Raw genomic sequence first — 21,972 nt, 5'->3', positions numbered from 1 at the left:
TGGAGGGCGATACTGGAGGGAGGCACCAGAAAAGGGGGGGGGGGGGGGGTCAGCGCAGAAACTGCATAGCAGCCAACACTGCTTACTAATAATAATTTTTTTAAAGTGCTACTAGACAAGAGTCTGTGAGAAGTATATTTACTGTAGATTTCTCTCTTACATGCCATATGTTCTATGTAGAACAAACATGAGGTCCTGAGGTCTTTTTTCCTCCTATTTTTAACATCTGTGAATTATTAGTTAATAAGTCTTTTTGTAAGATATGGTATAGTGAAGTTTTGTTTATTTGTGGAATTGTCAATTGCTTCACTTGTATACCTTTCTGGTTTTGGACAAAGTTTTACTGACACTTAACCCGATGTGCCATCTGCAGACCCTCAGTATTTATATGTAACCAAGCCAAAACAAAATAAATAGTAAACAATAACCAACATTCCCTGAGCAAGCAGTGGGAAGTGAAAAACAGGATACAGAAAACCATGCCCACATCAATCCCTATGTAGGACTTACAAAACCTGTGCCATTCTTCAGAATAACTAGTAAGATAAAAACAGATCGAGCGGACTCTCCAAATCTCCCCTTTCCTCCAGTGGGCGGGAATCTGGACTGATCCCTAGATGGGGTGAGACTGCGAGAGTCCCGCTTGAAGTACACTGGAAATCCAATCGGCAGTGCCTGGCAAAAGTGTTCAATGATTTCCAAGTAGCCGCCTTGCAGATTTCCTGCGGTGAAACTTGCTGACACTCAGCCCAGGAGGTTGCCTGGGAGTGGGTAGAATGCACCCTGAGCCTCTCTGGAACTGGGCGACCTTGACAAATACATGCAGAACCAATCGCCTCCTTCAGCCATCTCACAATTGTAGCTTTAGATGCTTTTTGTCCCTTTTTTGCATCACTCCAAAGCACAAAAAGATGATCTGACAAACAGAAGCCGTCCGTGACCTTCAGGTAGCAAAGCAATGCACGCTTCATGTCCAAATGCAACTCTCTTGACTAAAGCACCAAAGAATTTAACACTGGAAAGGACAGGAGCTCCATTGATTGATTTAAATGGAATGACGATACTACCTTCGGCAGAAAGGAACGAACAAGTTCTTAAGGAAACCCCCAAATCTGAAATTCTCAAAAAGGTCTTCCTACACGACAAGGCCTGAATTTCCGAGATCTGTCAAGCTGAACAAATCGCCACTAAGAAAACCACCTTCATCGTGAGATCTTTCATGGTCTCCTATCTAATAGGCTTGAACAGGGCCACATACATGCCCGTAAGGATTACGTTAAGGCTCCAAAAGGTACATGGCTTCTGAACCGGAGGACGCAAATGCTTTGCTCCCGGAGAAAACTGACCACATCCGGATGGGCAGCTAGGGAAGACCCTTGCACTTTACCGCGAAGACAGCCTAGGGCTGCCACCTGAACCCGGAGAGAGTTAAATGTTAAACCTTTCACCAAACCGTTTTGTAGAAAGCCAAGAATATGAACCACTGAGGCTTGCATAGGATCTACTCCTAGCTCCTTGTACAAGGACTCAAAAAAAACTCTCCAGACCCTCACATATGCCCCTTTCTTAGGAACTATAAAATAAATGGAATAGTGGCCCGTCCCCTGCTCTTCCATGGGGTCAGGAATAATGGCTCCCAGCCTGCGAAGGCAGCAGTTTCCCGGATTGCAAGCTTCTTTGCCTCAAAAGTGCACGGGCAGACCAGGAACAAGTCTCTTAGCAGTCGAGCAAATTCTAACGCATAATCTCATTTTATCACACTTAAGACCCACAGGTCTGACGTAACTTTGATCCACTCCTTGTAAAACAGAGCCAACCGGCCCCCTATGACTGGCTCAGAGGAGTGAACCAGCCTGGCATCACTGGGCAGCTTTGGGAAGAGCCATCTCTTCCCGGGCCTCCTCCCTCAAAAGGACTGGTTCCAAGTCGTCTGCCTTCCTGAGTGCTGTTGCTGGGAACTTCCCGAAGCCCTGGCAGGCCGAAAATGCTATTTCCTCTAGGACGATAAGGAACCGGAAAGGAACTTTTCCCCTTCGGCTTATCTTCAGGCAATTTGTGAACCTTATTCTCCCTGAGAAGCTTAATCATTTCCTCCAAATCCTGACTGAAGAGCAGTTTCCCTTTGAAAGGTACAGCTCCCAATTGAGCCTTGGACAAGACATCGGCTGACCAATTCCTCAACCAGAAGAGTTTGCGGGCCGAAACCGCAGATGTCAGCATCCTGGAGGAGGTCCTGAGGGGAACATACAATGCATCAGTGCCATAGGCTAACGCAGCTTCCAGCCACTCTGTCTACTGCACACAGGACCTGTCAGCTTGTAATTGCTGAACCCAGTACAAGCCTGCCCTTAACATGCAGCTGCTGCACACAGCCGCCCAAATGCCAAGCACAGACTCCTCGAAGATCTTCTTGTAGTACGTTTCAGAGTTGTGGAATTGGCCACCGGAATAGTGGTCTTGGTAACTGCTGAAACAGAAGCATACACCTTAGGGACTCTCAAAAGCTCCAGGGTATCTCTCCGGCAAAGGATATAACTTGTCCATGGCCCTGCTGACCTTCAGGCCCATGTCAGGAGTATCGCACTCCCTAAACACCAATGAGCTGACCAAATGATGAAAAGGAAGAGACATTGTTGGGCCCTAAAGACCAGCCATGACCGGATCTACACCTTCCATGGCAGACTCCTCTCATGAACCTTTATACCCAGTTCCTCCAGAACTGCAGTAACCAAGGGGTCCAGGTCCTCCCTGTGGAACAGCCGCATCATCTCCTTCCACCGTAGAACCTTTGGACAGCGCCAATCTTGATTCTGGTCCACTAGCGCCAGCTCGGACCCAGATGGTCCGCATGCACAGGGCCTCTCATTATCCGAAACCTCGGAGCTGTCTGTGGCAGACATCCTAGGACCCAGACACCCGAGAACTCCTAGCCCTCTTCGCTGGCCTTGAATGTGCCACGGATCCCTGCATAACTTTGGCTTTTCTGGCTTTATAAGCCTTATGCAATAAAAGTACAAAATCAGAGAAGTCAGAGAAAGGATCTGAATTCTCCTGCGAGTCCTCACCGCCAGCAGCATGACTTTCCTTAGCTTCCTGACCTCCCCCGGAGGCCCTACCTACAGGGGCCAATGAAGGAGGGAAATAGCCCTCCCCCTCAGCAGCATGCAAAGCAGCTGAGAAAGTGGACATAAATGGCCACCGCTCCCACTGAACGCGGGAACGGGTCCGTCCACTGGCTGCCTTGCCAAAGAGAGCCTCCCAGTGTCTCGTCCCTCCCCGGGGTGTTCTCTCCTCCAGAGAGACAACGGGAACATCGCTCGTCGTGGGAGAGAAGCACGCATGCGCATCTCCACACGGTTTGCAGCACCACCCGCACAGCATAACAACGTGGCCCCGAGCCGTGAAAATAAACCAAGCACCCTATAGGAAAGGGAGAGAAACGCAGAGCCGCCCGATCAGCAGAGAGAGAGAACCAGGGGTGGGGGGAAATCTGTCATACCACGACCACCCCTTCTGCCCCTCAGACTGCCTTGTTTAAATTCAATTCTCTCCTGTTTTGGTTTTTATCTTTTAAGAATCAATGAAAAAAAAAAAGGGCACTTCCCTCACAGAAGACTAGTATCCTCCTTTAGGGTGTGGAATTTGGAACCTCCAGCTATCGACCCTGTCCAGTGCCAAGGTACAGGGCAATTAAGGGTCCCCAACCCCCCTGCTCGGCCACCTCACAAACCAGGGGAGATGGCCCCATCAGGACCTAACAACCCCCTGGGAGGCACACTTGACTACCATCTTTCTTCTTTTAATCAGACTGCAGACCACAGGTTTTGCACCTCCATCATCTGCTGGAGACAGAGAAATACTGAGGGACTACAGATGACACCTTGTGTTAAGTGGCAGCATCAGTAAAACTTTCTCTGTCTCTATCTTCTGGAGGGGAGGCAAAACCCAGGAGTCTGGTCTGGGTAAGTACAGGGAAACTTTTGATCTAAGGGCTGAGGATTTTTTTTTTCCGTATTGCTACTCCAGATAGGATGCACAATAGTAAACATATCTTTCACAACGGGGCACTGACATTTTTCCTTCTAGTTGCTCTTTGTGAATTTATATGCTGCTAAAGATGATTCTCTAAAAACTTTGCTTCTGCCTTTGGAAGTTACATTACCACTGGTGGCAAAACAGTGCCTCTGAGGTAAGAGCCCTGCCTGCTTGTGCTTTTGTACCCAACTCAAGAAGACAGACACGCTGAAAAAGGCAGGTTTGGACTGTAGAATATAGGCACATTCCTGTCACTGCATGGCCCTGTTGAGAGCCCACTCCACAGTTGGCTTTAACTGAAATTTGTTAGGGGAGCTGGAACTGCAGTAAGAGAATTCTCCTACCAAATGTCAGGGAGTGGGCCCCTGATGCATGTGTGCGGATGGATAGACACCATGATGGCAAAAGACTGATGAAAACGTCTAATAAAAACCAGAAACCTGGTAAAAATAAATTGAATATATCATGAGGTTCCCAAAAGATACTGAAAACTCACTTTGTGTTTGAGAAAGCCAAGCCACACTCTTTCAAATGCACGTCTGTGCTCCTACAGGCAAAAAGAGAAAGACAAGAGGTAATTAAAGACCCGGAACTGGGTTGTATTTTAAAAGTCATATTCCACACATACAAACAGAGGCAACCGAAATGACATGCAGACTTTTAAAGAAATGCAGATCTAGTTCCTTACAAGTTTACGGTTTCCCTCCTCATATACACTGGAAGTTTACACACGGATGGAAATGAACTGAAGTTCCAAAGAGGCAGGAAAGTGAGTCTCACCTTTAGTTTCGTGACTTTCCATTCCTCATGGTTAGCTTTAGATAAAACAAAAATCATGAAACAGATCATTAAAGGACTTTAAAGTAAAGGGTATTCTGGCCTCTTTGTAATAAATACAGAATGGAAGACACAGGAAAATACAAGGCTATGGAGAATCGGAGAGGGGTTGCTGGAACAGTTCATGGATTGCTGTATCACATCACAGGAAATGTCAGCCCATGGAAAGGTTGGTCATCGGGACACAGAATTACCCATGGAATGGGCCATCCGCTATGTTAAATATGAGAGGACATACGGTAAGAGCCAAGGCCAAGATCTGACCTTCTTCTGGAAGCTCTGAAGCACAGTGAGGTCATTTGTCAGGACTCTAGTGTAGCTCTGCAATTTTGGGTTATTGACCTAGAGTAAAACTTTAAGGACATACAGCAGTAGGGAAGGCTGTGGCTGTGTGCAGTCCTGGTTGACCAATTCTGACAAGGATAGGTGCTAATTTTCTTTCCTGTAGTACCACAGATCAGTCCAGACTCTTGGGTTTTGCCTCCCTTCCAGCAGATTGAGCCAGAAAATGTTTTACTGACACTGGCACATAAACCTGGTGTGCCAACTGCAGTCCCTCAGTATTGACCTGTACCCAAGCCAGACTACCACTAAACATAAATACCAGTAACAATCAGGTTCCCCTAAATGAGCACGAAGAAGAGGAACCTTATAATGGAAAAATCTTTCCAACTTTCACAACATGAGAAACCAAAATGAAACCTGTGCCATTCTTCAGCCTATTTACTATAATAGATAAAGCAGACTCTCCAATTCTCCCCACATCAACTGGGCAGGACTCTGGACTGATCTGTGGTACTGCAGGAACGAAAATTAGCAGGTAAGAACCAATTTTCCTTTCCCTGTTCATACCCAGATCAGTCCAGACTTGTGGGATGTACCCAGGTTTACCTAAACAGGGTGGGACTGTGAGTTCAGCTCAAATTACACTTTCAGCAAAGCCCAAGTCCTCTGGGGCCTGGACATCCAAACAATAATGCCTGGCAAAGTGTGCAACAATTTCCAAGTAGCCGCTCGATAAATCTCATGGCGATACCTGTTGACATCGGCCCAGGAAGCTGCCTGAGAATGAGTAGAGTGAGTCCTTAACCCCTCAGGGATAGGATGACCTGACAGATGTACGCCGAACCTATAGCTGCCTTCAACCACTGCGCTATGATGGATTTTGAAGTTTTGTGTCTCTTTTTTGAACTACTCCATAACACAAAAAGATTGCCAGACAACCAGAAGCTATTAGTGACTTTAAGGTATCGCAACAACGCCCACCTTACATATGCGTGAGGCACTGAAGCATCCAAATTTGGAAAGGCCGGAAACTCTACCAATTGACTTTAAGTGGAACGACGACACTACCTTCGGAAGGAACCACCCGCAATGAGACTCCAGAATCTATAATTCTCAAAAAAGGATTCCTACATGACAAAGCCTGAAGCTCTGAAATCCTTCTAGCAGAACAAATTGCCACCAAGAAACCACCTTTAAGATGAGATCCTTCACAGTAGCCCCACAAAAGGGACAACTTCCGAACCGGAGGACGCAAATGCTTTGCCCCCCCCCCCCCCCCGGAGAAAACGCACCACATCTGGATGTGCAGCTAGAGTTGCTCCCTGAACTTTGCCTCAGACAGCCCAAGGCTGCCACCTGAACTCTGAAGGAGTTAAAAGGCCAAATCCTTCACCAACCCTCTTTGCAAGAAAGTCAGAATATCGCTACGGATACTCGAGTAGGTTCAACCCCCTGCACCACACACCAAGCCTCAAAAACTTTCCAGACCCTCACATATGCCAAGGAGGTAGAAGTCTTTCTAGCTTGCAATAGAGAGGATATTCTGAGGATGTCATTTCCATTCTCCTTTAAGCGTTTCCTCTCAAAAGCCAAACTGCTAGACAGAAGCAATCTGCCTGAACTGAAAATATGGGACCTTGGTGCAGAAGTTTTGGGAGTTGAGTGAGCCTCAATAGCCCGTCCACCACTAGATTGATCAGATCTGCAAAACCACGGCTGCCGAGGCCACTCAAGTGCCACTAGACTCATGACTCCTGGATAAATGTCAAATCGGAAGCTGATCCAAGATTGCTGTGTAGCGGTAAAAAACAGGTGGAGATCGGTGAATATAAGAGAGACCTTTTATTGAAATCTGCCCGACTCTTGTCGAGTTTCGCTCTTTGTCAAGAGCTGCCTCAGGGGCTATGCATGTCTGCAGGGTGGATATTGTGAAGTTATTCTCCCGCTCTCTCTATTGAGCTGTACAATTCAAGTATTTGTGCTCAATTTGATCCTTCTCAATACTACAGCTGCCTGTGTGATCCAGATCATGTCATTGCGTTATGCAGCTTGAACTGTATTGATCATAACTCCTTATTCAAATTTGAATTCCATCGGACTGTTTAGAAGAAAGATCTGTATGATGGAAACCCTCTTGCTGGATGCGATCTTTTTCAATCTGAGGGAAAAAAAACCTGCGTGTGTCCTTAACGGACAAGCAAATTCTAAAGCGTAACCTTGCCTTATCACACTTAAGACCCACTGGTCAGACGTGATCTTGGCCCACTCCTCGTTAAGAGTCAACCGACTCCCTATGACTGGAACTAAAGAGTGGGCTGGCCTTGCTTCATTGGGCGGACGGCTCCACTATGACGCCTAGATCTCTTTCTTGGCTAGTAGCACCTAATATGGAACCTAACATTGTGTAACTATGGCATGGGTTATTTTTCCCTATATGCATCACCTTGCACTTATCCACATTAAATTTCATTTGCCCAATTTTCCAGTCTCACAAGGTCTTCCTGCAATTTATCACAATCTGCTTGTAATTTAAATACTCTGAACAATTTTGTATCATCTGCAAATTTGATTATCTCACTCATCGTATTTCCAGATCATTTAAAAATATATTGAAAAGTAAGGGTCTCAATGCAGATCCCCGAGGTACTCCACTGCCCACTCCCTTCCACTGAGAAAATTGTCCATTTAATCCTACTCTGTTTCCTGTCTTTTAGCCAGTTTGTAATCCACGAAAGGACATCGCCACCTATCCCATGACTTTTTACTTTTCCTAGAAGCCTCTCATGAGGAATTTTGTCAAACGCCTTCTGAAAATCCAAGTACACTACATCTACCGGTTCACCTTTATCCACATGTTTATAACTCCTTCAAAAAAGTGAAGCAGATTTGTGAGGCAAGACTTGCCTTGGGTAAAGCCATGCTGACTTTGTTCCATTAAACCATGTCTTTCTATATGTTCAGTGATTTTGATGTTTAGAACACTTTCCACTATTTTTCCTGGCACTGAAATCAGGCTAACCGGTCTGTAGTTTCCCGGATCGCCCCTGGAGTCCTTTTTAAATATTGGGGTTACATTAGCTATCCTCCAGTCTTCAGGTACAATGGATGATTTTAATGATAGGTTATACATTTTTACTAATAGGTCTGAAATTTCATTTTTTAGCTCCTTCAGAAGTCTGGGGTGTATACCATCTGGTCCAGGTGATTTATTACTCTTCAGTTTGTCAATCAGGTCTACCACATCTTCTAGGTTCACAGTTATTTGGTTCAGTCCATCTGAATCATTACCCATGAAAACCTTCTCCAGTATGGGTACCTCCCCAACATCCTCTTTAGTAAACACCGAAGCAAAGAAATCATTTAATCTTTCCGCGATGGCCTTATCTCCTCTAAGTGCCCCTTTAACTCCTCGATCATCTAACGGTCCAAAGGACTCCCTCACAGGCTCTCTGCTTCTTCAAACTGCACTGCGATGGCCACCATGAGAGACTGAATTTGGCCTCTTCCTAGAGAGGCAGCGACACTTGAAACTCCTCAGACATCAAACTCCAACAGGATAGGAGATGTTTCTGTAAGGAACGTATGTGCGCAAAAGCCCATAGCTACATAGAAGTCATGGACCCTAGTACCAGTAAATAATCCCAGACCTTGGGAACTGGCAGGTCCCTCAGACGAACCACTTGCAACTGCAACTTGATAACCCTCTCTGGGGTGAGGAACGCCTTGTCCACCAGAATGTTGAATCTCACACCCAGGTTGTCCAAGGACTGAGACGGGACCAGCTGACTCTTTGACCGGTTTATCACCCAGCCCAAGGACTCCAGACGCTCCGTCACTCGACGAATGGAGGTGATGCACTTCGCTTCAGACTTCATCCGAATGAGCCAATCATCGAGATAAGAATGAATCAGTATCCCCTCTCTACTGAGGGCTGGCGCCTCTACTACCATTACCTTCGTGAATGTTCTCGGTGCCATTGTCAATCCGAAAGGCAGGGCTTGAAACTGAAAATGCTCTCCTAGCACAGTGAACCAAAGAAATCTCCAATGATCCACCCTGATAGGAATATGGACATAAGTCTCCGTCAGATCGAGAAAGGCCAGGAACTCCCCTTTGCGCACTGCCGCAATCACTATCCGCAATATTTCTATTCAAAAACATGGAACCCGCAATGTCGCATTGACTCTTTGCAGATCTAGAATGGGGCAAAACAAGCCCTCCTTCTTGGGAAACATGAAGTACACGGAATGCCTTCCCTGACCATGTTCCTCAAGAGGCACCAGAAGGAAGGCATCCAATCGCTGCAGGCGTAGCAGAGTGTCCTGCACCGCTGCTCGCTTGGCGGCTGAAGCGTAACAGGACACTACGAAAGCCTCCGTGAGGGATTGAGAAAATTCTAAATGCATAACCATCTCTTATTACTTCCAGCACCCACTGGTCTGAGGTAATTCTAGTCCACTCCTCATAAAAACAGGACAACCTTCCTCCAACAGCCACAAGGGAGGAGTGGACCAGCCCGCCTTCACTGGGCTGGCTTGGCACCTTTGGACCCCGGTCCGGAACCCTCTCTGGCCAAACTATGGGTCCCCCGAAAGGACTGCGGCCGACCTGAATTCTGCTACTGTGCCGAACTGGACAACTTCTGCTGACACAAAATCTCATCTCACGGAAGCGAGAACGAGACAGAAAGGTCTTTTTAGTGCTCTTATCATCCTTGGGCAACCTGTTTCCCTTAGAGTCTGCCAGATGCTTCATCGGCTTCTCCAGATCCTCACCCTGCGTCCAAATATCTGCAGATAAGCGCCGTTGTACAAAGTCAGGTAATATATAGACACCCAACAACAGGTGTCTCTTAAAAGGGAGATTAGCAAGTTGCGCCTTTGACCAAACATCTGCCAAGCAATTATGTAGCTATACAAGCCTTCGCGCGGCCACTGCAGACACCATATTCCTAGTCAAAGAGCGAAGCAAATCATAAGGGGCATCCGCCACATAAGCTACACCTGCCTCTAGGCGAGCATCTTGGCCAGCAGCCAGCGGGGTACCTCTGGCGGATTCCTGCACCTTCTGCACCCAGCACAAACAAGCCCTCTGCATAAGGCTGGCGCAGACTGTAGCTCTCAGGCTCAAAGCCGAGACCTCGAACAGCCTCTTCAACAGGATTTCCAGCTTTTGATCCTGGATATCTTTCAAGGCCGCCGAACCTACCACTGGAATGATAGCCTTTTTTGTCACTGCCGATTCTGCTGCATTCATCTTAGGCAGATTTCACATCTCTAAGATACTCTCGGGCAGGGGGTATAACCTGACCATAGCCCTGGCCATCATCAATCCAGCTTCCAGGGAATCCAACTTCAGGTTAATCAATTTCTTCACCTACTTCGGCAAGGGGAATGCCCTCGGTAGTCCACGCAGACCCTCCAACACTCTGTTTACCCCCTCCATGTCAGAGTTCTCTGGCGACACCTTGATCCCCAGTTCCTCCAGGACCTGAGGGATGAGTGGTCGCAATTCCTCCTTGCGAAATAACCTAACCACCTTAGGATCATCCTCTTCCGTCAAAGGGACCTCGTCTGCATCCAGGGTAAGGGCAAGCTAACAGGGAACCACAGGGTGGGCTGTCTAGCATCTGCTGAAGATAGACAAATACTGAAGGGCTGCAGGGTAGGCTCTGTCCTGATATAGGATACCCTTTCAGTTTTGGTCTGTAGCCTGCTGGACAGGAGGCTCAACCCATGGTCTGGACTGATCCGGGTACATGGGATAGACTTGTCAGGTTCTTATGGCCTGGATTGGCCACTACTGGAGACAGGATGCTGGGCTTGATGGACCCTTGGTCTGACCCAATATGGCATGTTATGTTAACTATTACTTGTTTTTAAACCTAGTTACCAAATTTCAATTTTTGCACTTCTACCATCTACTGGAGACAGAGAAATACTGAAGGACTGCAGGTAGCACACCAGGTTATATGGCAGTGAGAGCAAAACTTTCACTGCCATATTCCAAGATTCTGTTGCTATACACTTAAGTTCTGCTAAGTTCCACCCCACTCCTCCTCCCAAAAAAAACACATGAGCTGGCAAGAGCATTACAACATCTAAAAAGTTTCCTCAGAACTCTGTTTTTTTTTTTTAAATGTGTCCTCCCCGTCCATGCATAGAGAAACAATCAGTAGGTAACATTGAAGCCATAAAGACCAAAACTGGCAGGCATGACCAGACAATTTCATATTTACAAGTCCCTTCTCTTCACCATAGTATTAAAACCCCAACTGACCCTGCTGTTTCACCATGAAATTGCTGAGGTCACTCTCCTGGCTTGGCATGTTAAGCGATGAGATGAGGGAGAAGACATTTTGCTGGTATTTTGGGAGCAAAGCCTGAAAACACAAAGAAAGATGAAAAGTTACTCAGATAATGTGCTCAAAACCAACTGCGAAGCAGCAGCTGCTCTGCGTTTCTCTGTGACGCTGACCTCCTTTGACTTCTGCATTACTCGGGCAATGTTATCGCTGACCGATGTCATTACATAGTATCGCACATCGTCGTAGTCCAGGAATTCCTGGAATCGGGAGATCAGGAGGGAGGTGTCTTCTGCTGGAAGTAAGCTCTCCACTACATCCTTAAAAAAAAAATAATTTGTAAAATTAAGCTGCACTTTAAAAAAAATGGTACTACAGTTACAGATTTCATCCAGTGCACGTTGGGGAGGTTTAACTGTATTTCACTTATAAGGGATAGACAAGCTCTTGTCTTGAAAAGGAAAATTAGTTTCTTACCTGATAATTTTCGTTCCTGTAGTACCAAGGATCAGTCCAGACACCTGGGTTGTGACTCCGCACCAGCAGATGGAGACAGAGCAAAACTTGTCGGGCACCCCTACATATAGTAAGGCGCCACCCACAGCTCGTCAGTCTTACGTAATGTCAAAGCAAAAATGGAAAAACTCCACTAACTAACTATACCGCCCGAAAACTCCCGGGCCGACTCAAAGAACCCCCAGCTGGATCAGAAACTCCCCGAACCAGAGGTCCAACCAACAGATAATAACAAAACCAGCGCAACCGAGCGGACTCTCAGCAACAAACAATACACTTACAGATTACGAGGGTGGGAGCCTGGACTGATCCTTGGTACTACAGGAACGAAAATTATCAGGTAAGAAACTAATTTTCCTTTCCCTGTACGTACCAGGATCAGTCCAGACACCTGGGATGTACCAGAGCTGACTTTCACTGAGGGTGGGAACCAGAGAGTCCCGCTCGCAGCACTCTCTCTCCGAAACCCCCAGAATCCATGCCCCGAACATCCAACCGGTAGTGTCTAGCAAAAGTATGCAAAGACTTCCAGATCGCCGCTCTGCAAAATTCTTGCGGCGACACATGTGAAGATTCCGCCCAGGAAGCGGCCTGATAACGGAGCAGAAGTCTGCGAACATCTAGCTTCTTCAACCATTTGGCGTTAGGATCAGAACGCTCCCCCTCCGGAAAAGCGGGCAGCTCAACCGACTGGTTCAAAAGAAAAGCTGACCCCACCTTTGGGAGGAAGGAGGGAACCGTCCTTAAGGAGACCCCCGAATCAGAAAAGCGGAGGAATGGCTCCCGACAGGATAACGCCTGCAAGTCTGAAACTCGTCTCGCCGATGCAATAGCCACGAGAAATACCGCCTTAAGAGTGAGGTCCCTTAGCGGCGAACGCTTGATGGGCTCAAGAAAAGGTGATGTACACAGCGCCGAAGGAACCCAATTGAGATTCCAGGACGGAAAAAAAGAAAAAGATGACGTAGAGGAGGCCGCAACGCTTAGCCCCCCCGAAGGAAAAGTGCCACATCCGGATGATGTGCCAAGGATACGCCGTGTACCTTACCCCTGAGACAACCAAGCGCCGCCACCTGGACCTTGAGAGTACTGCTAGACAGACCTTTGTCAAGACCCGTCTGGAGGAAAGCGAGGACATCCGGCCCCGCTGGCAGTATGGGATCTACCTTCCTGGGTTTACACCAATCCTCAAAGATCGCCCACACCTAAGCGTTTCCTCTCCAAAGCCAGGCCGCGAGACCGAATTGATCCGCGTCCTCCAAACAAATGGGCCGTTGCCGCAGAAGGGCCGCCGCCCCTCGCAGTCTGAGGGGAGGCCCTCTCGCCAACCGCAGGAGGTCCGCGAACCAAGGGCGCCGTGGCCACTCGGGTGCCACCATGATCACCTCCGCGGGATGCATCTCTATTCTTCTGAGGACCTTGCCGAGCAGTGGTCAAGGAGGCAACACGTACAGCAGTACGTCTGTGGGCCAAGGGAGCACCAGGGCATCCACCCCCTCGGCTCCCCTTACTCTTCGTCGACTGAAGAATCTCGGGGCCCTGGCGTTCTGAGCAGTGGCCATCAGATCCATGTGTGGTGTTCCCCACCTCTTGCAGATCAAGTTGTAAGCCATCTCCGGCAGCTCCCATTCCCCCGGGTCCAAGCGATGGCGGCTGAGGTAATCCGCTTGGACATTGTCGACTCCGGCGATATGGGATGCCGCAATCTCGCTGAGATGTCTTTTCGCCCAGACCATCAGATGACTCGCCTGTTCCGCGACCGCCCGGCTCCGCGTTCCTTCCTGGCGATTGATGTACGCCACCGTGGTTGCGTTGTCCGACAACACTCTGACCGCCGTCCCTCGAACCAATGGGAGGAAGGCCTGCAGGGCCAATCAAACCGCTCTGGTCTCCAAGCAACGGATGGACCACTGTGGTGGAGCTTTGGACCACTGTCCTTGCACCGAGCGGTCCAGGCAAACAGCCCCCCCAGCCGGATAAGCTGGCATCTGTCGTGACTACCGTCCAGGCCGGCGTGAGCAGGGATACCCCACGCGTCAGATTGTCGGAGTTGAGCCACCATGGTAGACTGGATCTCGCCTGATCCGTGAGTGGGAGTGGCCGGTGAAAGTCTTCCGACACCGGACGCCACCGGGAGAGCAATGCTGACTGCAAAAACCGCCGATGGCCCAGGGCACCATCGCCAGCGTGGACGCCATGGACCCCAACACCATCCGATAATCGCAGACCTGAGGACACCGCAGGGCCAATAACCGGCGCACCTGACCCTGAAGCTTGAACACCCGCTCCTGGGACAGACATACCCTGCCCTGCTTCGTGTCGAACAGTACTCCTAGGTAATGCAGCGTCTGGGTGGGAACCAGGCGGCTCTTGGCAAGATTGATCCCCCATCCGAGTGAGCGCAAGAGTTGCAGGACCCTGTCGACCGTCTGGCGGCATTGGACTTCTCGGATGAGCCAATCGTCTAGGTAGGGATGTACCAGTAACCCTTCCCTTCGGAGCGCGGCAGCGACCACCACCATGACCTTTGTAAGCGTCCGCGGAGCGGTGGCGAGACCGAAGGGGAGCGCCGTGAACTGATAGTGCTTGCTCAGGATACAGAAGCGCAGAAACCGCTGATGAGCCGGCTGAATGCCGATATGAAGGTAAGCCTCCGTGAGGTCTAATGACGCCAGGAATTCGCCCGGGCGCACCGCTGCGACCACCGACCGAATCGTCTCCATTTTGAAGCGTGGAATGCGAAGACACTGGTTGACCCCTTTCAGGTCGAGTATGGGTCTAAAAGTACCCTCCTTCTTTGGCACGATGAAGTAGATGGAGTACCGTCCTCGACGGTGTTGTCCCTGTGGTACGGGCACTATCGCGCCTAGGCCTTCTAGCAGATACAGGGTATCCTGGACTGCCGCCTGTTTGCTGCGCCCCTTGCAAGGCGAGATCAAAAACTTGTCCACAGGGATACGTGCCAATCTAAAGCGTAGCCGTGTCTTATCACGTTGAGGACCCATTGGTCCGTAGTTATTCTGGTCCATTCCCCGTAAAAACACTCCGGCCTGGCCCCTACGTTTGGAACTGCCAAGGCTAATGGCGCCGGCTGTAGGGAATGGACCGTCCGCATCTCATTTGGGAGGCTTTGGACCCGACCCCGCCGAGGGACCGTCTCGCCTCCCAAACTTTCTCCTACGAAAGGACTGAGACCATGTCGGAGGCCTCGAGGATCCCGAGCTGGCCCGGTACGAGGGCCCCGACGATCTCTGCGGTCGTGACTTTCTTGGCCCCTTGAACCGGGCCCTACTGGAGAAAAACATCCGATTTCGGTGCCTGTCCCCAGGCAGCTTGAAAACCCCGTTCTCACCGAGCGACTGCATCAAGTCGTCCAATTCCTTACCGAACAGCAACTTCCCTTTGAATGGAAGGGAGCCCAGATGAGCCTCCGAGGACCCATCCGCTGCCCAATTTCTGAGCCCGCGAAGACGGCGCGCTGACACCGCCGAGACCATGGCCCTGGCCGACGTCCGCAGAAGGTCATGCATTGCATCTGCACTATACGCGATCACCGCCACTAGAGGATCCGCCTGCACCGACTCTTCTCCCGATAGGCCAGCATTGGCCTGAAGCACCTGAGCCCCGCGCAAACCCGCTCTCAACGCAAAGTTACTGCAAATAGCCGCGTGGACTCCCAGGGCCGACGCCTCAAAACACCTTCGTAAGCTGTACCTCCAGCTTCCTATCCTGTATGTCTCGAAGGGCCGTGGCCCCCGTGACCGGAATTGTGGATCGTTTTGTCACAGCAGATACCGCTGCATCCACCCTGGGAAATCGAAGGAGTTCCAGCGCGTCCTCTGGCAACGGGTAGAGCTTGTCCATAGCCTTACTCACCTTCAGGCCCAAGTCCGGGGTATCCCATTCCCGGAACAGGATGTCGGTCGCCGAGAAGTGGAATGGAAAAAACCCACCGCCGGTCCAGTGAGGCCCAGCAGCACCGGATCCATTTTGGCATCTGGTTTAGAGCCCACCGGCGGGGCATCCACTCCTACTTCCTGCAGGATAGCCAGGATCAGTGGCGCCAGCTCCTCTTTCCTAAACAAGCGAACCACTTTCGGATCGTCCCCTTCCATAGCTGGCGCTCCTTTGGCGTTCCCTGGATGCGCCACCTCTTCACCGACGGGAGCTCCAGAGCCTCCGGGGGCCTTCCCGTCCGGTTCCTGCTCCGCTGCTGAGGACGAATCAGAATCGGTGTCCTGAGGGACCCCCCGCAGCGGCTGGCGCCCTCTGGGCGGGTCCGCGGGCCTCCGAGGGCCCTCCCCCGCCCGCTTCTTCCGTGGCTCCAACGGTCTGTCAGAGCTCTCATGTCTTCTCCTCTTCACCCTAGACTTCTTATACTTTAAGATTTAATGCAGCAAGCCTGCAAAACGTGAAGAAAAAGGAGGCCTCGGAATCCGTGGAGCCTCCTCCTGGCTCTGACAGTCCGGCGAATCTGGCCCCCCCGGGGGCTCGCTGCTGTGGAGAAAGCGCGGGAGGCAAAATGGCCTCTCCCGCAGCTTTCCTCGCGGCATCGCGGACCGATGCCAAGATGGCCGCCGTTCCCGCGCTCAGCGGGAACGGAGCAGCACTGTCACCTGCGGCCGCTGAATCGCACAGCGGCGATCGCGGCGGCCGGGGTCAGGCCCCCCGACCGCCCTCGGACGGTCCCTCACCGCCCGAAACACAATGAGAACAGATGCCCGATCGCGAGACTCGCGAGCGCGCCGAGCCGCACGCGCGGCAAGAGGCCCCTCGCGGCATGCTCCTGCCTGCTACCGCCCGCGGCCGGGAGAAAGCAAATGAATTTCAAACAAAAAACGGCGAAAATAGGCGGCGAACACAAAGAACAACGGCGTCCCGTCCCCCCCCCCGACGAACTCCGAGTGAGGACGGGCCGCCGCACAAGAAAATAAAACTAACACAGTTTTTTTGTTTTTTTTTACAACCTGCCGCTGGCCCTGGTCCTGATCCTTCTTCTTCTTCAGCGGGGGTGAGTGAACCGGGCTCCCCAGTGTCACCCCCGACGCTGCTGTCAGATAGGCCGGGTCCTCAACCCCAGCAGCGGCCTCAACCAGGGGGGGTGGTCCCCTCAGAACCTCGCGACCCCCCTGGGAGGCTTCCAGGACCCCGAGCTGAACACTAAAATAAACACCTCTCACCTAAAATAAACACCTCTCTCCTAAAGGATTAAATTAAATTTTTTTTTTTTTCTTTTAACTCCCCTGACTAGCTAACCACTAACCAGGATCACCAGAGACTGTGGGTGGACCTGCCCCATCTGCTGGAGACAGAGTAAGACTGACGAGCTGTGGGTGGCGCCTTACTATATGTAGGGGTGCCCGACAAGTTTTGCTCTGTCTCCATCTGCTGGTGCGGAGTCACAACCCAGGTGTCTGGACTGATCCTGGTACGTACAGGGAAAAGGGCTTTCACTAAGACACCTGAAAAAACAAAGCACAGAAAGATCATAATGGGGAGACCACTGGACTAACGAAAGATGCATGTTGTACTAACTTACATACAGTTAAATTCTTCCAAAATGCACCAGTGTTGCTCTGTCTGCATACGTCATCTTTTCTAGCCCCAGCATAATACTCTCCCTGAAATTAAAATTTTGATGAACGCATTTTCCCCCAAGCGCTCACCAAAGGAAAATGATATAAAGGTCACAGCATTAACATCTAACCTTCAAAAGCTCCCGGGGAAAGTTGTAGTTTTCCTCCCAATTCACTTTAACCAAGGGATATTTCCCTTCCAAGCTGACAAACTTCATGAGGGTACACATCGCAGACTCCTAAAAATAGAAGCAAAAACAAGGGAGATTTTCAAAAGCAAAACCATCCATGGGTCTGGGGATTGGTAAATGCCAAATGTGTCTCTGCAGTGATACTGGTTTGATTTCTTAAAATAATCAGCAAGCCATTTCATGGCTCTGCTATATCTCATCAGATCGTATTTCCCAGGGTACTTTTCTTATTTGTCCTGATATTTTATTTTTCATTACTAAGATCCTAGCTGTCCTTGTTGTATATAATGTATCCGTCTGTCTGCATGAGGTTCTGGTAAAGATATGCACACCAAGTCCCTTATTTACTTAAGATTCATAACAATAAGGGTATGCGTAAGGAGGAGGAACTTTCAAAAACAAATCACACACACACATGTGCATTTCAGACAGAATGAAATATCTGTGATATTTAATATAAATCCAGCAGGTGTACACACTAGTATAACAAGCTGGTTGTGAATACTGTTTGGCTGCTGACCTTTGTAATATCGTAAAGTGTTGCATAAAGATTAATACTGCAGCACTACAATAGTTTTACTGATCTGGTTACTTGTCTTAAAACATTTATAAGATTCTCCTATTCTGAAGGCAAATTATAATTTAACAAAAAAGACCTCAGGGGAATTCAAGAATAACTGAATGGATCAACTTGGAGACTCGGTGGCACTACCATGTGAGGGGACCTGGATTTAATTTCTGGATCAGATCTTCCTTTTCCTAGGATAGCCATGAGCGTGGCAGCAGTGTTCATAGCCCCTGGGAGGAGGGCATCATGGTCAATGCCTAGTGACCGAGTGCCGAGTTCCAGATGGAGCCTTGGTGCATGGCCTCTGGCTAAGTATAGTCACTGCAATGACTAGACTAAAATATTATTAACAAAAATTAATTCATGTTGTTTATGTGGAAAGAAAAGGCATGAAAAGTAATGCTCTTAGACCTTACCTTCACCTGGAATGATTCATGAGCCATCAGTCCCAACAAGCAGCAGACACAGCTGTTATAGCGATGCCTCATCCACATTTTGTACTGATCTTCTGCAGTGTAGTTGGCTGCAACAGGGAAGAACATTAACTTACTGTAGTTTCTAGTACATCTAATGCAAAAGCAATTTAACCAAAACACAGTGGTGTATTATAAAAAAGGGAATTCATTTAAGGCCACGATACTCATTACAGAACTTTGGGAGTGTATACATATATATACACATATACATATTTCCTTTCTTGATCCTGTCATTGCAGCCTTGAAAGCCTATTTCTAACATTCTTACATAACCTAGTTGTTGACCCACTAAAAGATATCAAACCCACAAGGAATTCAGCTTTCTCTAGGATCCCTATTGCTACTGAAACGCTGCATAACAAAGAGGAACTTCTGTAGCAGCATATAAGAACATAAGAAATTGCCATGCTGGGTCAGACCAAGGGTCCATCAATCCCAGCATCATGTTTCCAACAGAGGCCAAACCAGGCCACAAGAACCTGGCAATTACCCAAACACCAAGAAGATCCCATGCTACTAATGCAATTAATAGCAGTGGCTATTCCCTAACAGGCCGATACAGTTAACCTGCCCTTGGATGCACGTTTTCCCTTACCCCTTATTCAGTAAGGGGAGGAAAACGCGCATTCAACCCGTGGCACTTAATAGCGCCCTCAACATGCAAATGCCATGGAGAAAAGTCGGCAAATGCATGTTGATGGCCCTATTAGTCATACTCGCATGATACAGTAAGAAAAATGTGCAGCCAAGCCGCACATTTTACTTTAAGAAATTAGCGCCTACCCAAAAGGTAGGTGCTAGTTTCTGCTGGCACCGGGAAAGTGCATAGAAAAGCAGTAAAAACTGCTTTTCTGTGCACCCTTCGACTTAATATCATGGTGATATTAAGTCGGAGGTCCCAAAGTGTAAAAAAAGTTAAAAAAAAGAAAAAAAATTTTTCAATGAGCCGGCGGCTGTCGGGCCGAAAACCGGACGCTCAATTTTGCCGGCGTCCGGTTTCCGAGCCAGTGGCTGTCAGCGGGCTCGAGAACAGACACCGGCAAAATTGAGCATCAGCTTTCAAACCCACTGACAGCCACCGCTCCGGGCTAAAGGAGGCGCTAGGAACACGCTAGTGTCCCTAGCGCCTCCTTTTGCCCGTTTCTACCGCACCACCTAATTTGCATACTGAATCGCATGCACCAGCGAGTGGCCGGTGTGCGCGCCGGGAGAGCGAGCGTTCGTCTGCTCTCCCGCGGACTTTACTGAATCGGCCTGTAAGTAAACTTGATTAATAGCAGTTAATGGACTTCTCCTCCAAGAACTTATCCAAACCTTTTTTTGAACCCAGCTACACTAACTGCACTAACCACATCCTCTGGCAACAAATTCCAGAGCTTTATTGTGCGTTGAGTGAAAATTTTTTTTCTCAGATTAGTCTTAAATGTGTACTTGCTAATTTCATGGAATGCCCCCTAGTCCTTCTATTATTCGAAAGTGTAAATAACCAATTCACATCTACTCGTTCAAGACCTCTCATGATCTTAAAGACCTCTATCATATCCCCCCCTCAGCCGACTCTTCTCCATGGTATTGGTATATTGGCACAACCAGCTGTTGATCCCTGGTGCATGACTGTACCTCACAAGTAGACTAATGATATTATGCCCTGTGCAAGCTATCCACAACCACTTTACAAATACATGAGCCAAAAAGCATTGCATTAAAAAACTGTACTAGTTAGTCTAGACACTACTTATTCGTTGCTTTCACTACAAAGAAGAAGAAATAATATTGATCTTCAGAGGGACGTATTTTACTCCTCTTCCTTTCCTACCTGCGATCATCGGCTCATTTTCTTCAGGTAACTTGCCAACGAAAAGCTCCCCTTTTTCCAGCAAGGTGCCAAACAATCTGTTGCATGCTCGAACAGCAGAAAGGATCTCATCTTCCTTCTCAGACTTTATAAAAGAGAGAAAATATAGTTCTGCATCAAGTACCCCAGGATACAAGTCCCCAGAAAACTATACCTGGGCCTCTCCCACAAACGTAGGCGCTGCTGACCCAGGTCCCCAGCATTCCCGCCCGTGGACCCAGGTGCCAAGCTAAAGCAGCGCACGCCCGGGTTGCCGGGGCAGTACAGGATGAGTACCGGCAATAATGGTGGAGGGGAGGGGGCACCCACACGGTAAAAAATGCAAAGCGGCGATAAAGAAAGGAAGAGCACCGCGGTAATGGTGGGAAGAGGGGACATACCCACGCGGTAAAAAGCGTGTACCTGCGGTAATGGTGGGGAAGGACGAGAGCACCCACACGGTAAGAAGCGTGTAGCGGCAGTAATAGACCAGAAGAGCATCCGCTTTCAGTCCCTCACCTCCAGGTACTCCAGGACGTCGAAGACGACGTTAGCATTCCCGCGACTTTTTAGCACCAACTCCAGGCTCCGGGCTACCGCAGAAGCGGCGCCGCTCTCCTCGATGCCCGCCATCTTCCGGTCCCATCCAGCGCGCATGCCCAAGGAGCGAGAAACCGGCTGACTGGCGGGCCAGAGAACCAGCGCCGCCCGCGGCCGGAGGGCACACTGCACGCAGCCGGTGCCCGCGCCGCTCCAAACACCCATCCGCCAGCCTCCCTGCGTAAGTAAGACGCGCAGTGTTAAAGGGGGGAATTTGGGTTATTATGAAGCCAGAACAGCATCTCGTCTTCCGAAGTCTGTCCTGGGATGTCCATAACCTAGGTTGCGCTAGTTGATGCCATGCAAGTTCACGGTGGAGATCCTGAAAACCCGACTGGTTGTGGGGGCCCCAGGGCAGGTTTGAGCAGCCCTGGAGTAGCGAATTGCCTCCTAAATTCCTCCGGATTTCAGTTTAGCTTTTTCATTGTTCTGTTGTCTCATGATTTAGCTTTGATTTTTACAGTGGCGTAGCGCCGGGTCTAAGGGGGCGCCAAAAGGCTATTTAAATAAAAAAAGAAATTAGTATTTTAAGCCCAGATGTAAGTGTTGTTGAAAACTGGCAGATCGTCTTTTTTTTGTTGTTGTTTTGTTATGAGAGATTTATAGTAATGGTAATTCAATTTACTTAGGGGAGCCTGTGCTCTAGCCCAGGGGTCCCCAACCACCAGTCCGCGGACCGGGACCGGGCCGTGGGAGTTTTTTGCCGGTCTGCGGCGCTGCCAAGCACCGGCAGGTGTGTCGCGCACTCCC

General features: G+C 49.3%; 1 protein-coding gene across 2 annotated transcripts in view; it reads right to left on the bottom strand.

Moving 5' to 3' along the window:
- The window catches only part of NOC4L (nucleolar complex associated 4 homolog), a 55,215-nt gene extending 33,875 nt beyond the window's left edge, over positions 1 to 21,340 (bottom strand). Inside the window, exons 1-8 of one of the 2 annotated variants that reach the window (XM_029619460.1) lie at positions 21,046 to 21,340; positions 20,605 to 20,728; positions 18,729 to 18,835; positions 17,685 to 17,792; positions 11,635 to 11,781; positions 11,437 to 11,539; positions 4,816 to 4,850; positions 4,532 to 4,582 (exon numbers count right to left, since the gene is read on the bottom strand). In XM_029619460.1, the coding sequence (XP_029475320.1) occupies positions 4,532 to 4,582; positions 4,816 to 4,850; positions 11,437 to 11,539; positions 11,635 to 11,781; positions 17,685 to 17,792; positions 18,729 to 18,835; positions 20,605 to 20,728; positions 21,046 to 21,123 (753 nt within the window). In that variant the 5' untranslated portion in view covers positions 21,124 to 21,340. The remainder of the gene's footprint in view (positions 1 to 4,531; positions 4,583 to 4,815; positions 4,851 to 11,436; positions 11,540 to 11,634; positions 11,782 to 17,684; positions 17,793 to 18,728; positions 18,836 to 20,604; positions 20,729 to 21,045) is intronic. The other variant, XM_029619459.1, reaches the window with a different exon arrangement.
- Positions 21,341 to 21,972: the final 632 nt, after the last annotated feature.

This window comes from Rhinatrema bivittatum, chromosome 11, assembly GCF_901001135.1.
Source record: "Rhinatrema bivittatum chromosome 11, aRhiBiv1.1, whole genome shotgun sequence".
NCBI classification, from domain to species: domain Eukaryota; kingdom Metazoa; phylum Chordata; class Amphibia; order Gymnophiona; family Rhinatrematidae; genus Rhinatrema; species Rhinatrema bivittatum.
Note: the sequence above shows the minus strand (reverse complement) of the source record. Positions and strands in the feature narration are given on the sequence as shown.